The 18,483-nt window shown below is 39.7% G+C and overlaps 1 protein-coding gene across 1 annotated transcript in view; it reads left to right on the top strand.

The window, feature by feature from the left end:
• The window catches only part of ube3d (ubiquitin protein ligase E3D), a 159,112-nt gene extending 144,374 nt beyond the window's left edge, over positions 1-14,738 (top strand). The window contains exon 10 of the mRNA XM_052025342.1: positions 14,682-14,738. Coding sequence (XP_051881302.1) covers positions 14,682-14,717 — 36 coding nt within the window. The 3' untranslated portion in view covers positions 14,718-14,738. The remainder of the gene's footprint in view (positions 1-14,681) is intronic.
• Positions 14,739-18,483: the final 3,745 nt, after the last annotated feature.

The following is an 18,483-nucleotide window of genomic DNA, read 5'->3' as shown; positions in this document are numbered from 1 at the left end:
TAGCACTTTATTCTGAGAGAGAAGATTATTAATTCCTCCCAAAAACTAGTAAGGGCAAACGTGTCTTTTACAGACGTGGGAGAATTTATAATGAGGCATAGGAAAATGGCAAAGGAATTAATCAGCTACTTTGTGTGTGTCTTCATGGAAGATGACAAAAAAAAACTGCCAGAAATACCAGAGAATCAAAGGTCCAGTGAGGAACTGAAGGAAATAGTATTAGTCAAAAAATAGTACCGGAGAAGATGGTGAGCTTTGAAAGGAGATAAATCTCAAAGATCTGATGATCTACATCTCAGAGTTTTGAAAGAGGTGACTTTAGACTTAATGAATACTTTGGTTATCACCTTGCAAAATTCTGAATTGTTCCGGTGGATTAGAGGGTGGAAAATGTGACTCTACCATACAAGAAAGGAGGGAGAGGTAAAGACAAGGAAGTACCAAGCTGTTAGCCTCATGACAGTGATGGGGAAAATGCTGGAATCTCAAGTGAAGGATGTAATAATGGAACAACTTGGAAAGAATAATAGAGTTGAGTAAATTTAATATGGAGTTATGAAAAGAAGATCTTGTTTAGCTAATGTAATGGAATTCATTCAAGATATTACTAATAGATAGCAAAAGAGGAATGTCTGGATGTGGGGCATTTTGATCCCCAGAAGGCTTTTGACAAAGTTCCATAAAGGAGACTGGTCAACAAAGTTAGAACACATGGAATTGAGGGTAATATACAGACGTTGATTGGTTATCTGGAATCCTCTACCCCAGAGGGCAGTGAAATGCCAATATAGTAAATTAACATACAAGGGGATTTTCTTGTAAAACGTGTTTCCCTTTCAGCTTGGTAGCATTTTACATCAAATCTTTTTACATGCATTGTCCCTGAAGTCCGTAAAAGTAGGGACTGCATGTAGTTGGTTTACTGATTAGCTTAATGCTGCTTGCTTGCCTAAGGTTTAGTGGTGTTGAAAATAAAACTGATTTTCACTGACACCCCAGCTGGGTAAACAAAAAATGAAAAATATTCAATTCAGTTCTCCAGGAAGTACAAAGAGTTATAAATTGCTCAGCTCTCACAATGCAGTTAAGCTGACAGTTTTATTAAAAAGATCAAAGAATTAACCTTTGACATCCATTATTCCCTGTACGTCTGTTTAAAATTGTAAGCCTTGATTCTGTGAAGCATTACAATAGTACAGAAAGTTCAGAACTAAGCAAACAGCTCATAGTTAATGCACAGACCAATGATCACTAAGGCAATTTTAGGATGAGCTGTAGCCTCGCTTCCTACCCCAAATCCGATGGAACATGACTGCATGTCTCAGGTCATGTTCCGGTCAGCTTTGTTGCTGAATAATGACAAGTTCACAGATTCGGGTTGGGTTTGGATTAATAGTGGTCAAGCTGAACTCTAGGATATCTCTATCATACAATCAAAAGAAGACAGGAACTGCGTGTCATAATAGCAAGGCACAGTTTTGCAGTGAGGTTGGTTACAAAAATTACTATTTATTGGTCTGAAAATGTGATCTGTCCTGAGATGAACAGAAAAGTCCAGTGATGCTGAACCAGGAACTGTGCAATTAAAATAATTCAGTCATTCTGTACATTTCTTTGTGATAAATTTAATTTTTAATTGTATTTTCGAATAGATTGCCAGGATGAGGGCTGAAAGCCACTGTAGACAGGTGCCACATCTCACTTCCAAATATTCAGAATTTTATTACAGCACGCATAGCTTTAGGGACAATCTAGCACGCCTTATTGCCTAACTAAACACTCTTGATAAATCAATGACCCTTACCATAGGAGTTGGATGTGACATTTGCACCTAGGCTCCCTTAGAAATCTGTCAACATTGAATAGGGTGTGTGTGTGTTGGGGGGGGGGGGTGGCGGCGGGGGGGGGGGGGGGTGTGGGTATGTGATGTGGGAAACAGAAACAGGAGTCGCGGCAAAACATGCCTTCTACACTTTTAACACGTTCATTTTCTTGCACGCTTCAAATCTCTCGCATTGTCAAGACACATTTTAAATATAGCTGATCTGCTAGGAAAAGACTTAATGAGAAACACTGAGAATTGCAAAACTGTTTATGATAATGTGATAGAGGTACTTTAAAAAAATAATAAATGTCTTGCTTGAGTGTTGGAAGATAAATTAATATAAAATCTTACATCACTGTATTTAATTGAATGGTATTATATTACAAGAAATTAAAATTTATTCTCAACCACCTTGCCTCCCTCTTGTATACAGCTTCTGTTTGTAAAATCGCTATCATATTCACTTGTACTGGTGATTATTATCATCCTGATGCAGCTGCTTCATGCAGTGGGTGACTACACTGTTACATAAAGGTTTCATGTGTTTAATCAGTTTCCCTGCAAATTTGTGATGGTGTTGCAAACAGTCCTGTAACACAATGTCTGCACTAGGCCCAGGCAGAGTGAAGATAAATAGGTAATTCCATGAGGTGATATCATAAGTACCTGTTCCATTGAATAGTATAGATAAAAGGACATAACTTGTGGTCAGATTAGTAGTTAGATGAATGGTTCTCACAGTTATCCAGACAAATGGTACACTAAGAGCAAACAAAAGAAGGATGCAGTGTTCAACTCAAATATCCAGATTGGCTGCTCAGCCATTAGCTTCACAGAAACAGCTTCCATGTCTGGCTACTATTGAAAGGTCTTATTATGTTATTGTGTTGTGCAGTAAAAACAAACTATAGTTACACCAAGTTTTGCCCTTTCAATCTAAATACTCTAACAATATGATAAGTGTTCATTTCTGTTAATCTACTTTTCTGGCACTGCAGATTAACTAATATAAAATGGAGTCTCAATCTTGTAGATTTTAATTGTTGAAGATCTTAAAAACATCTAATTAAAAAGTACCTTCCTGTGTTCTTACCCTCCAGTCATGCTCTCCCTCTGTTTCTCGTTCTTTATTTTACATAGAGTTCACCCAGTCTAACTTACATTTCTTCCCACTACTTGCACTATCTATTTGATTGCCTTTTTCACTCTGACTATCGGAAGGAGATGGTCATCCAATTCATTCAAGTCCCAGATGCCCGGGTTCCCCCACTGACCTATTATCAGTTCATACCTTCAGCAACCTGGAGCATAAAATGCCATTTCAATAATATTACAACAATCAAATGGGCAGACGACAGTAGCAATAGAGACTACTGCCTTTCCACAACACAGTACAGCACAGGAACAGGCTCTTCAACCCATAATGCCTCTGCTGACCATGGTGCCAAATTAAACTAATCTTATCTGCTTGCACTTGATCCATATCCTTCCATTCCCTGCCTGTTCATGTGTCTGTCTAAATACCTCTTAAATGTCACTATTGTGTCTGCTATTGTGGCAGGCACGGTAGTGAGGGGCAGGCACAGTAGTGTAGCAGGTAGCGTAATGCTTTACAGCACCAGTGACCCGGGTTCAATTCCGGCCACTGTCTGTAAGGACTTTGTATGTTCTCCCCATGTCTGTGTGGGTTTCCTCCGGGTGCTCCGGTTTCCTCCCACATTCCAAAGATGTACAGGTTAGGAAGTTGTGGGCATGCTATGTTGGCACCGGAAGCGTGGCGACACTTGCGGGCTGCCCCCAGCACACTCTACGCAAAAGATGCATTTCACTGTGTGACTAATAAAGAAATCTTATCTTCCCTCACCACCCCTGGCAGCACATTTCAGACACCTACCACCCTCTGTGTAAAAAAAAACTTGCCCTGCACATCTCCTTTAAAATTTCTCCCTCTTGCCGTAAACTTATGCCCTCTAGTACTTGACATATCTACCATGGGAGAAAGACTTTGACTCTCTACCCTATCTATGCCTCTCATAATTGAATAAACTTCCATCAGTTCTTCCCTCAGCCTCTGATGCCCCAGAGAAAGCAAGTCAAGTTTCTATCTTCTCCTAATAGCTAATACTCTCTAATCCAGGCAACATCCTGGTAAACCCCTTCTGCACCCTCTCCATAGTCTCCAAATCGTTCCTGTAATGGGGCGACCAGAACTGCACATAATACTCCAAATGTGGCATAACCAAAGCTTTATACAACTGCAGCATGACTTCCTGACTCCAATACTCAAAGCCCTGACCGATGAAGGCAAGCATGCCACATACCTTCTTTGTTACCCACTGTCCTTGTGTTGTAATGTCAGTGAAATATGGACTTGTACCCCAAGATCCCTCTGTACATCAATGTTCTTAAGGGTCCTGCCATTTACTGCATACTTTCCCCTTATGTTTGACCTCCCAAAGTGCAATATCTGACACTTGTCTGGATTAAACTCCATTTGCTTTCTCTCTGCCCATGTTTCCAACTGATCTACATCCTACTGAATTCTTTGACAACATTCCTCACTATCCACAGCTCCACCAACTTTGTATTGTCTGCAAACTTAATGATCAGACCACCTACATTTTTGTCCAAATCATTTAAATATATATCACAAACAACAGAGGTTCCAGCACGGATCATTGCGGAACACCACTGGTCACGGACCTCCAGTCAGAATAATACTTCTGCACCACTACCCTCTGTCTTCTATGGCCAAGCCATTATGTTCCAAAATAATGGAAGAGAAGGTGTAAAGTGCAAAATTAAAAGAACCAACAATTGAGCAGCAAAATAACAAAGTGCAGCTTTGCAATGGGAATGGTTGGAAAAATTACTGGTTATCAGTCTGAAAACATGTTTTACCCCGATGTAGGCAGTGTTCAGTGATGCTGGAGCAGGAATGGTGTACTAACAGAATTCATGCATTTTCTTCATTTCTTTGTGAAATAATTTCTCATTGTATTTTAGAATAGAATAATCCATCAGATTTAATTGGTAATGTGGTTAATTAAATGTTCATTTAGGGATCGTTTTTTTTTAACATTTTATTGTGAATCAATTTTCAATTTGTTTAACTTTCCTCTACACTCGGCATACAAAATGGATGTACTTACAATATGACCAGAAATACCAAGCAGCAGGCACCTTCCTATACTTTTGTTTTAATGATGCTGCCGCACACTGAGCAGAGATAATCATCCTCACTAAAACCCAGTGTCGGTCCATTTCTGCTCTTGATGGCAGTTAGCTGCAGTGGTGGTCGTTTTATGCTGCCGTCTGCATAAAGCACATCTGTGCCGCATACACACTCTCACTGAACACTGTGATACCAGATGGTTTGTCAAAGCATTGCCCTAGTATCAAGCCGGCTCTTAAGTTGTTCTGCTGTTTTTGTTTGTTATGGTTCGTTGGCAATTCTGAAACAATGTAGAGAAAATGAAGTTATAAAGTTGCTCTTTGTATAAAGTTAAGCCAGTGAAGGAATGGTGCATAAGCAGGACTACTGATTAATACTAAGTAAATCAAATTCTATTTTTATTAAATAGAATCAATGGAATTTTTAAGCAGCCTTTTGCAGAGATAGAATTTTGAGATTCTATTCATTTACAATTAGGAGCACTGAATTCTGCTTAATTATATGGGAAGATAGATTATTTTTTACAGGTATTGTATTAAATTCTTTAGTTCTCCTTATATATCAGTGTCCTGCTTCCATATTGTTCAGTTTAACCAGAAATTGTCAATTGAATATTGTTTGAGACGAATCTAATCATTGGTTTCTGGGTATATGAGACGAGTAAAATCAGTCAACCTCAATGGTGGTGGAAAATTATACAATTCTTATGTAAGATTCAACGGAATTATGAATCTTTTCTAGAAAATATTAGAGAAAGCAATTTGAATTTCAATGCAAGTGCTTTCTGCATGGATTCTTCACCACATCATGAAATTGTACTCTCAGCAGAAACCTTGGAGAAATATTGTGAATCTATGTTTATTTTTATTCTTTGTCAGATGTGGGTGTTACTGGCCAGATCAAATTTTAACAGACTGCCCCAATTGCCCTAGGAAAAGTGTAGTGAGCTACCTTCTTCAAGCACTGCTGTCTCGTGCAGAGATATTTTAGATAAGGATTTAAGCAAAGCTCTTAGCTAATGATTTCCAGAATTTAAACCAAGTGACAATGAAGGAAGGCAATATATTTCCAAGTCAGGATCATGAGGTGAACTTGCAAGTGTTCCCATGTTCCTGCAGCCTTTGTCCCTCTAGGTGGTGGTGTTTATGGGTTTCAGAGGTTCTACCATGGAGGCCTTGGGGAATTACTCAGAGGAGACTACTGCATACATTATTCACCAGTGGCAGAGTAATATTTAGGGTGGTGGATTTGATTGCAGTCAAATGATCCAGGCCTTACTGCATGTGGGCTTGGTCGCATTAGGATTGCAGTCAAGGGACTAGGCTGTGAAACTTTGATCATGTTCCACAATTCAAAAAAAGCATGACTAGTTTTACTCTTATTTTGTCCACTGACAAAGCAAAGGGTTACCCAAACCTCCAACAATATTCTATCATCATCTTCTGTTTGTAATACAGGATGTTAATAACAACAACTTCATGCTAGGCTTTACTATGGATTAAAAGTCTCAAGGTGCTTCATGAGAGGATTACCAAATTAAATGTGCATGTCAAGCCACACAAGAACTCGGGAGAGGTTTCCAAAAGCTTGGCTAAAGAGATAAGTAATTAAGAAAATTCTGAAGGAGGTAAAGGGATGGAAAGGTTTATTGGGTTTGGCAGCTGAAGGATGGCCTGCAATTCTGGAGCAATGAAACCTGGGGATAAGTAGCCAGATTTGGAGGAGCAAAGTGTCTTTGAGGCCAAGAATGACACCAGTGTTGTGAACAATCTAGTTTAGCTTCAGATGGTTGTCAGAGAGAGAGAGAGAGAGAGAGAGAGAGAGAGAGAGAGAGAGAGATGGACTCAGTGTCCTGAGAATGGAATTTGTTATAAGGACAAAAGACAGTAGCTTTGACTTTTCTCATATTTTAGTTGGGGGAAATTTCTGCGTATCCGGTCTGAATGGCAGGAAAGCAGTCTGGCAGGTTAGCCACAGTGGAGGCGTTAAGAGAAGAGGCTGAGATGTAGAGCTGGGTGTTGACATGGACACTAACACTGTGACTTTGAGTGATCCTGTCAAGGGGCAGTGTGCAGATGAGAAATAAGAGGGAGCTACAGACAGATACTTGGGGAACATCAAGTGATGCTTGCATGGAGGTGGGAAGAGAAGCAGTTACATATGATTCTGTCTGGATGGATAGGAATGAAATCAGACTAGTGACCCAGTCAGTGGCAGAGAGACAGTGGAATAGAATGGTGTGGCCCAAGATGCCAAAGGCTGCTGACAGGTTGAGGAGTATGAAATGGGGTAAATTACCTTTGCCATAGAAATACAACATTTAATTAGAGATTTTAATGATGACAGGGCCAAAACAGAACTAGGGAGGTTCAAACAAGGAGTCTGTGTGAGATGGGCACACGTTTGGGATGTTACAGCATGTTGGGTGTATGGGAAAGGGCCAGCGAGGAAGATCTCATAGAGGGAATCCTGGTCTCAACTGCATTTGATGAAGCTGGAATCAGTGGCAAGAAACTTGACTGGGATAAAATGATGAAGAAAGACACACTTTTTTTCACTTATGCTATAAAATTAATGGTTCATGTTGATGAGATACAGCAAGATTGGTCCAGGAGTTAATATTGACAGACTTGATCATTTTCCTTCTTCCTCATTGGCTCGTTCTCTGTTTCTGTCAATGTCAGGAACTGGAAATGAAACGCTGTAGTGATTCTCATACATTTTTTATTGAGGGAGTGTATACCTCTATTTAACCAGCATCATTATCCATTGGTGCTGCATTCCTTCTGGAATTGTGTAGCCTTTTTCAAACTCCATAGCAGGATTTGTCATGAATTCCCGACGTATGGGAACAAAGAACCAAAGAAAAAACCTTGAATCAAACATAATACCTCCCTTTTTCAAAATTACTGGTTGTTCACAAAAAAAAACTAAAATTTGAAATGTAATATGGGAAACCTTTGGCATGTTACAGATCTATAAAGTATTTAGTGTGATCTCTAACTGTAAATTTTACACTAAAATATAAATTTTGGTTTTAACAACAAAGAAACCGAAGTTCACAAGTGTTATCTGATTTTTAGTTCGTTCTGATATTTGGCAAGATGGAAACTCTACCTCAGCATTTGTTGCACCTATGTTGCAAACAGTAGGTAAAAGATTGTTCTATATTCTTTGTTCATGCTGCAGTGCAGTTTTACACTTAGCACCTCACCTGCTGCCAAGACTGGCTGCAGAAGAAATCCTGGCTGCTCTTTTCCTATCTCCCATTGAGGGATCTGAGAGGTAACTTGTTGCAGCTAGCAATCATTGACCTGAAATGTTAGTTGTGTTCCTCTCTCTGCTGATGCTGCCTGACATGCTGTGTCATTCCAGCATTTCATGTTTCTGTTTCAGATTTCCAATGTTTCTGGTTTTTATTTCAGATCTCCAGCATCCACAGGGGGTGTCTTGCTTTTGCAGCAGATGTTGTCCTGGCTGAGATTCAATGCAGGAGCAGCATCAAGGTTAGGACCTCCTGGTCTGTAAGACTCACTGTCAGCCAACCCTTTAAAAAGATGATTTTTTCTTTTATGTCCCTGCAACAAATGCAGTTCCTCAGGCAAACCACCTGCGTCTGTGTCTCTGGCACTGCAGCTCCAGAGCCAGTGTGGGTTAATGCCTTCAGCTTTTAGTTCTCATCCTGTGGAATGTATTCCACAAGCTTCGAGGTAGTTTACACTGCATTTAAAATTGGTACAAATTTAATTGCTAATGTAGATTGTGGCAACATCTTTCAAACATCTTAAACCTTTTACAGAATAATTAATGCCTTGTGATCTATGCTCAGAGGTATAATTCATGTATGTTGCTTCTGTATGATTTTGGTTATACTGGATATCAATATATTACAATTGACTGGATTTAGCTTCTAGAGGACCAGTGAGAAGCCATCATTGCAGAATTGTGGAAGCACAGTAAGCCCAGAAAATGTCACTACCACTGCGGCAAAGCTGTTTATTTAAAAAAGTCTTAGGTTCTTTAATTTTAGTGTCTCATTGGCACCTTGAAATATTTCTCTGACGTCAATGTTTAATTGTTGACCAGCATACTTTTACATTACTTGGAACTTATCACAAAATTCTGTTAACTTTGGAAGTAGATGGTTAATTGGACATATGTTGCGTACACACTTGGATGAGTTTGGTAACAGTTTGCAGTTGGTTTCTTGCTGACAAACTCACATTAAGGTAGATATAGGATTGCCTTCTGAATAATATAATGTTATAATTAATCAAAGAACTGGCATGGGTATGAAGGACTGCATGACTCTGTCTGTGCTGTGAGATTTTATGCTTGTGTAATGTTAACAGCAGTAAGATATCCTCATCCAGGGTCGTGCTCAGTTACTCACAGTATAAGTATATGATGTGCACGGACCAATATTACAGCATGTTAGCAGCATTGTGCTGCACCACCACCTTGTCCCGGCTGGAGCATGCTGGGAAATGGGTAGAATAATTAGCCTCTGTAAATTGCCCAAGGATGTAGGTGAGTGGTAGATAATGGGGGATGATGGGAATATGAGGAGAATAAAATGGGATTAGTATAAGTGGGTGCTTGATAGTCGGTGTGAACTCAGTGGGTCAAAGTACCTGTTACATGGTTTCTCTCTCTATGACTAACCAATAGAACTAAGCATATAATATATATCTGCCAATGTACTCCATTTTCCAAATTTGGATTGAAGTCAATTGAACTGCATTTTGGAAGTGGAATACGTATCGATGTACTTTGTCCATTTAGTACTACCAATTCAGGATAGACTTCCCGCAGTGTCAAAACAATCAGCAACAAATCTGGTGACCTTCACTGTTGAATCGGGGAAATAATTTGCCTATTTTCACACCCATAAAATCAGTCACCAGCAGCTCAATAATATCAAAAAAATCCATTGCGTGCTCCATCCTGTTGCACACTGAGCCAATTACATCGGCGCGACCTTCATCTCACCTGACATGAACAGTTGCCACCTTGTCGGCAACAGTGGAGAATCCAGATACACTGTGCAAAAAGTAATAGGTGCATTTTTAAATAATGTTTATATCTATAAGAGGTAATATTTTGTCATTATTTTCATAATTCTTTGGGTAACATTTACAACAAATTGCAGTTGGTTTCTTGCTGACAAACTCACATTAAGGTAGATATAGGATTGCCTTCTGAATAATATAATGTCATAATTAATCAAAGAACTGGCATGGGTATGAAGGACTGCATGACTCTGTGCTGTGAGATTTTATGCTTGTGTAATGTTAACAGCAGTAAGATATCCTCATCCAGGGTCATGCTCAGTTACTCACAGTATAAGTATATGATGTGCACGGACCAATATTACATTGTAGCATTGTAGTAACATCTGATGACTATTCAGTGAACTCTGTGAGCTTTCACCTCTGTGGAATCTCCAACGCTGCCCTCAATTTCCCTGCTCTCTCACCATCCATGGCTGGTCCAACTTATTCTACTGAGAGGTGACTACAATGACTGGCACTGATTCCACAGATCACAGTGCCTCTCTCCCCATCCGATGGATCTGCACCCTCCACAATTTACCCTAATGTCTACAAGGAGATTAGATTGAATGTGATGACATTGAGTCTGGTTTTATGAACAGAATGGTCAAATACAGGATCCCAGGAACAAGGGTTTCCAGGTTTGCTCTGCACCTATAACTAATTGTACAAGGAGTATATGGAGCTGGCAATTCAATAAGGTCAGATAATAAGCATATTTTCCATGATTAAAGGGAGGATTGTGATTGGCTGCAGCTCCTAAAAGGCTGCTCTCTTTGTCTTGCTATTTGATGTGGTTGAATGATGCTGCAAAGTGTATTCTATCTTGAGATGCAGATGTCACTGCCAAGGCTGGTATGTACTGCCCATCCTTCACTACCCTGCAGCAGGGCATTTTTTTGGAACTGCTGCAGATTCTTTGAAGCACTTTAATACAATAGGGAGATATTGTAGGCCACATCAGTAAAGTGTCTGACAGATGCTGGAGTCGCAGACAGACCAGTGTTAATTATAGGACACTGGCTTTTTAACAACAATTTATAACTTCCTAGTCTCCTTTGCTGATGCCAGCAATTATTTACAGATTTTTTTTAAAAACTGATTTCAAATTCTCAATTGGGTATGGTGGAATTTGGATATTGTATTGCTCACAACAATGATACACACAGAGGGAGGTGGGTGGAAAGGACGAGCTGCTAGAAGAAGCTGTAGAGGTGGGTACAATCACAATGTTTAAAAGACATTTAGACAGGTACATGGATGCAAAAGGTTCAGAGGGATAGAGGCTAAATACAGGCAAATGGGATGAGCTCAGATAGACATTGGTCAGCATGGATGAATTGGGCTGAAGGGTCTATTTTCGTTCTGTATAACCTTATGACTCCATGATACTTTTCTAAACAGTTGTTGAGACATTTCAAGCACTGCTTGTCAATTGAACTGCTCTAATAGTAAAATCAGTGGAACTTATCACATAAAATGAGGAAATTCAGTCCATTATATCTCTGCTGGTCATAAATCGAGCTATTTGGGTTACTCCCCTTCCCCAGCTCTTGGTCTGTAGCCCTGGACGTTACAACTGTTCAAGTTCACCTCCTGCTGCAATGAGACATTGAGAGTTTCTGACTCCATTATCCTCCAGGCAGTAACTTCCGCACACCCACTGCTCTTTGGGTGAAAACATTTCACCTCAACTCTTATCTCATTCTTCTACCAAATTGACGTTACCCTTGTTCAGAGAAATATTTCCTTCCTGATTACCCTGCCTAAGCCTGTTATGAGTTGCTGAATTCCTTAACAAAACTGTTGACCTCCTTGTAAGGAGAACATTCAAGGGCGACTTGGGAAAGATCAAAGCTAACAACTTGCTGCAGCGCTGGGGTATTGCTGCACTGGCAGAGGTGTTACCTTCGATGAGGCATTAAACTAAGGCAGCATCTGTCCTCTTAAGTGGACACAAAAGATCCTCTTTGTGGAGGATCAGGGGTGTTCTTGCCAGTGTCGTGGCCAATATATATCCCTAAATTAGCATTACTAAAACACATGGTCTAGTTATTTGAGACTACAGTAGGCACATGAGCTGTGTTAACTGGCTGCTGTGTTTCCCACTTTATTCTTCTCATTTTACCACGGGTTTTCTTACGAGGTTGTTAACCCACTTTCGGCACTGTGTAGCTTTTCTTACAATGGTGAGGTTTGAACCTCTGCCAATTCCTACCAGATGGCAGAGGTTCAAGCCTCACCATTGCAAGAAATGCTACACAGTGCCTTGAGGCCTCCCACCCTCACTGCCCAGAAGACATCTCCTTCAAGGGCTGTCTTCTGCCAACAGCCGCGGCTGTCACTACCTGAGCCTATTGTTCCTTTAGCCACTTTGCAAAGCTTGAAACTGTTAAATGCCTGCTTACTACTTAAATTTTAAATTTTTAAAATTTTATTTACAGCTTGGTAACAGGCCCTTCTGGTCCAATGAGTCCGCGCCGCCCATTTTAAACCCAATTAACCTACCCGTATGTCTTTGCAATGTGGGAGGAAACTGGAGCACCCGTAGGAAACCCACACAGACACGGGAGAATGTACAAACTCCTTACAGACAGCGACGAGAATCGAACCCCGATTGCTGGCGCTGTAATAGCGTCGCGCTAACCGCTACACTACTGTGCCACCCAACTAGCTGAAGTCCATTGAAGACTGCAAAGATCTGCACTCCTTTCCCCCTCAAAGGAAGAAGGCAAGTGAGGAGCAGGTATATTGTCACCAAAATGTTTTGGAAGGAAACCTCAGCAGGTTTGCACCTGTCTGACCCTACCTTGACCTACCTGTGGCTGAAAGTTTCACTGCTACTCCTATTACCCCTTGACTTCACAATTCTAGTGCTTATCTGGTCAGTGCCCTATTTTGCACTCTGCATAAAATTGAGCTCATCCAAAGCTTTGGTGCCAGTATCCAAACTTGCACCACTCACCCATCACTCTTCTGCTTTCTAACCTACATTGGCTCCCAGTATGGCAAAGGTCCCATTTTGAAATCTACATGCATGTGCTCAAATCCCTCCACTATCTCACCCCTCCCTGTTTCTGAAGCCACCCCTGCCTAAAACCATCTGAGCGCCCCCTGCTGCACTTTCTCACCTGAATCTCTGATACCTGCTATCAGCTCTGGAATTCCCTTTCGAAACCTCCCTTTCCTCCTCTTAAGTTTGCACTTGAATCCTACTCTTTTGTCCAGTTGTGGATATCAATCCTAATAACTTGTCAAATGGCATGTCATCAAATTTAGTCCAACAAATCTCCCATGGAACACCTTGGGGCATGTCACTAGGTTAATAGCTAATGTTTAAACACAAAGACAGAGACACAAAAAATTCTGCAGATGCTGGAATCTGGAGCAATACGCAAAAAGGGCTGGAGGAACTCAGCAGGTCAGGCAGCATCCATGGAGGGAAATAAACAATTGATGTTTCAGGCTGAGACCCTTCATCAGGACTGGGAAGGAGGAGCACAGGAGCAACACAAAGCTGTTGTTTCACACTGATAAATGATAAGATGACCCCGCTGCAATGTTGAACAAAAGGGTGATAAACCAAGCACCTGTGTGTTTGATGCAAATGTTCACATTGATGACAAAATGCTAGCTAAAGCTTTAACAACTTGGGACAATACAGTGGTACAGTTGGAAGAGCTACTGCCTCACAGCTCCAGAAACTAAGTTCAGTCCTGACTCTTTGTGTGGAATTTGCAAGTTCTCCCTGTGACCACATGGGTTTTTTCTGGGTGCTCTAGTTTCCTCCCACATCCCGAGGACATGCGGGCTTGTGTGTTAATTAGCCACTGCAAATTGCCCGGAGAGTAAAGTTAGTAGTAGAATCTGGGAGGAGTTGATGGGAATATGGGGAGAATAAAATGGGATCAATATAGGATTAGTGTAAATGGATTCTTATTAGTCGGTGCAGACTCAATGGGCAGAAGGGCCTTTGACTCTATGACTCCAAAACTCTACGTCTTGCTCTTACAAGTTGCCTCCCATTAAGTGTTGGATTTGTGTAGTACAGAAACTGACGTTAATCACAGTGGGATAGATCAGATAGAAGGCATTGAACAGGCAGAAAGCTAGCACAATAATGTTGTAACACAAGATTTATATCCCTTGGAAAATGTAAGGCTGCCAGGAATTATTATGAAGCCTTAAGATAACTGTGTTTAGACTGCCAGTACTCTGGGATGAAGCTGGTTCTGTATCCAAGGCTCCTGGGCTGTATGTATCTGCTAGTTTCACACCATTTATGAGTACAAAGTTTACTGGGTGATTAAAATACTGCTCTGGTGTATGTTGAAAATTTTACACTTTAAAAAAACCATTAGAACTATCAGAAAAATGCTTGAGGTAAGATTAAAACGAATGCTTCAAATGAAAAATTGTAAGTTTTAAAGAGCGTCATTACCTACAACCAAAATGAAAGGTTTGTTTGATAAATTTAAATGCTCACATTTGATGAACATCAAATTTTAACAGTTCATTGTTATGTTAAGAAGCGTCTGTAGCCATTCAATCCTGTTGTCTGTTAACTGAGACCAAATTTAAAGTGGCTGAACCTTCACAATTCCAATGGACATGTTTCTTTTCATAGACATATGTGAAGGCCATTCGGGCCATCATCTTTTGAAGGAGTTCCCACTCCACTGCTCCTTCACATGGCTCTTCAGGTACATATCCAGTTACTATTGAATCTGCTTCTTTCACTCCGATAGACAATGCACGCAGAGCTGCACAGAAAGACTGTTCTTGTTCTCCCTCTGGTCCTTTGGTCAATTATCTTAAATCCATTTTGCTTGATTGTTAATTCTCCTGCCAGTGGAAAAAGTGTCTCCTTATTTATTCCACAATTCACTTCGTTGTTTTGAACAACTTCTATTAAATCTTCCTTCAAATTTCTGTGCTTGAAGAACAATCCCAGTTTTCCCAGGGATGGATGGTGACTAATTAACTAGGCACCACCTTGTTCAAGTTCAAGTTTATTGTTAAGTTCCAGTTTATTGTCATAGGCAGGGTATAAATGCCATGAAAATGAGCTTTTTGCAGCAGCAGTACATATCCAGTTTGTGTGATATATAAACGCTACTTGTGTGATATTTGTGTGATGTATAAGTACTATCTTTTGTCCATCGCAAACAATAACAATTTCACATGTGTATTCTGTGTTGGATTTTCTTGTGAATTTGCTACTTTTCCTTTCAGTAACTGGTACATCTATTTCTCTCCAACAGTGCAGCATGGGAGTCAGCTGGCTTCCGATGAGAACAATGATTTTTATTTCCCACTAAGGTAGCTTCATCAAAGCCAGGTCAACACCACGGGTACAGAATAAATTCTGTGTTTAGAAACTGACATTTACCAGCCAACTGAATGTCACAGATCTTATTATAAAATATTAAAAATGACATTTACCTGTCTCTGCTACACATTTTAGAGCTCATGAGGTAGGCTAAAGCTTAACCAAAGAATATTTTCAGTTTTATGTAAGGCTTAAAATAGTAATGGACTTTACCATTTCTTTTGTGCTTTAAGAACATTCTGAGTAATGTGAGTAATACACAGAATCATGGAATGGTTACAGCATAGAAGGAGGCCAATCATTTCCATACAAGCTCTATGTAAAAATAATCCAGTTAGTCCCAATTCCTGCCCTTTCCTCTTTCCTTTTAGATACTTATCCAGGCCAACAATTGAATCTGCCTCCAGTACTGTTCCTGGTAGTGCATTACAGACCCTAACCATCTGCTGAGTAAAAACTTTCTTCTTTCTCATGCTGTATTTGGTTCTTTTGCTAATTATCTTCATTCCATGTCCCCAAATTCTTTATCCATCCACCAAAACATATTATTTCAAAATTTAGAGGTAAGGTAAATTAGGAATGGTTGGGTGACCAACTTTTATTGAATCAACAATAAGCTGTGAAGTGGGAGAGAACCAAAAATGCAAAACTTCCAAAATTGAACAAATGCGTATACTTCATTCATTGGCAATTGTTCCTGTAAAAGTACTGATGGATGCCCAACAGATCCAGTCATGTAATGGTGCAGAATTTGTAGCCAGAGGTGTGGTCCTTCCACTCACCACTGACCTACACAGTATGAAACAATTAGAAAATGACGGTTGCTAAATCTGTCAAAAGGGACATTCAGAAACATTCAAGAACTGTTGAAAATCAAACAATTGAGACATTTTTAAAGTGATCAAAAATGTTAAAACTTAAGTGAAATATAAAGCACTTAAGAACATATAAGAACAATTCAAAACCTTTAACTGAACCCTGCTTAACTTGGTCTCTCAGTTGTTCCTTGACATTCAATTTAGTGCATCAGGTTAAGCCTGAGGCAGAGTTTTTTAGTGGACTGCACAGGAGGAATTCTGGGAAACTGCTGCAAATTTGCTTTCTGCCGTTGGTTTCATGAGGAACTCAATGAGGAGGCAGGTATAGGTTGGTAAAGAGCAGACACAAGTTTTGGACTTTACACTTATGTGTGCAGTGATGAGAACACTGAACTCATAAACCGGTATGCTGATATTTACCTTTCATATCCAGGCCAACATTCCCAAGTCCAGGATCTTGTATCGGAAACTCGCCTTTCCTTTTTTAACTTCAATCCTTCTATGTCATCCTATGACCCAATTTTTTGTTCTTGTTTTTGTGTTTTAGGTACATCTGCATAGAATAGATTGAAACAAATCCAACCATTTTGTAAACATAATCAACTACTATGAAACCATTAGGCAAAATAAACATTCAGTAGCAAAATTTCAGTTCATATTTGGATAATTTAATCCTCTGAGTCCATACTGTGTTATCCTTCTCAGGAACCATCAAAACTAATCCTATTGTCCTCCATCCTCTATTCTCATGTCTCTGCCCTTTCTATCTGTACTATAACTGACTATCTAATTCTGCCTTCAAGAACTTGTGGACACTGATTTAACAATATATTTTAAGAAGGCTTGAAAATTGTATGAATAAATGTTTCAGCTCTCCCCTTTATTCTTGTGACCACTTTAAATTTGTGCCCTTGTTTCATCCTGACCATATATATTGTGATATAATCCATTGTAATCTTGCTGATCTCTCTCAGGTGAACATCTTAGTCATCTTGGCTGTGGAAATTAAACCCCAGTTCCTCCAATTTCTCTTCATGGTCATGACATCCTCATTCCCAGTTCCTCAGGTCATGCATCAGTCCCAAAGGTTAATTTTCAATTACTTCAGAACTTTGTAAGTATTAGTTGTATTAAAATCTGATTTACATCCAAATCTGTTGTTAGACATATACTGGAAAAAAATTTCCATAATTCCATAAATATAGCAAAAATAAATGCATAGAAGTGACCATCTAAAACATAAAATCTGAAAACTCAGTGCTAGTGAGGAGGCACATATAGAACCAGCCAAATTTCAGGATGCATGCACACTTGAGAGCATCGAACCTGGAGGTACTCACAAACTGATATGCTGATATTTATCTTCGATATCCAGGCCAACCTATCCAGTTCAGGATCTTGTATCCGGAACTCATCTTTCCTTTATAACATCATTTCTTCCTTGCCATTTTCTTTAAATTGACCTAGTTCTTTGTCCTTGTTTTTGTGTTTTAGGTACATCTGCATGGAATAGATTCAAATGCACCCAACCATTTTGCAAACATCCATAATAAAACAATACGGCTTTACCGAAACCATTGCTCAGCCAGCACAGAAGGATGTGACAAGCCGCAGTTTATCATTGTTTATCATGTAGCAATGCTAGTCATAAAACACAAAGTCATTCTTTTATTGTGAAACTAGTGAAAGGTGGTCTGTATGATTACCAGAGCTGCTCCTTACTCTGTTCTGATTTGCATTGGAAAGGAATTGAATAATAGGAGTAGAGCAAATAAAGCCTTTGTGAAGGAACTTTAAAAGAAAGGAGCTTTGAGGGTGATTTACAGGCCATGTTTTATGCTGAATTAAAAAAATAGCTGTCGCTAGAGCATAGTGCATGTAAATATTTAATCAAAGGAAACACAGGCTGAAATAAAATGATTTGTAATGACTGAAGTGCTTTATAGTGAAAGCTGAGAAGTAGGACATGAGGAAACATTTGTTTAATCCTGGCTGCTGTTTTTCTTGTTCAGGGAGGTTGCAATGAGTAGATAACCAGCATGCCTATCACTTATTATGAATAAACAAATACCACAAAGCTACCACATATTCCACCTTCACAAAGGTATCCAGGATGCACGACCCAGATGGCAGCATTTACTGCCCAACATAGAAGTTGTAGTTCAATATTTATTGGCCTGTAACATTTGTGATTGTTTTTTTTGTTAAAGCTGCATAGAATTTGAATGACTCATTTGACTGCACTCCCAGAAACTTCCCCAAGTGCATCAGTGAACTAT

The sequence above is a fragment of the Pristis pectinata genome, chromosome 10 (genome assembly GCF_009764475.1).
Source record: "Pristis pectinata isolate sPriPec2 chromosome 10, sPriPec2.1.pri, whole genome shotgun sequence".
Lineage (NCBI taxonomy): Eukaryota > Metazoa > Chordata > Chondrichthyes > Rhinopristiformes > Pristidae > Pristis > Pristis pectinata.
This window is presented reverse-complemented; position numbering and strand designations above follow the sequence as displayed.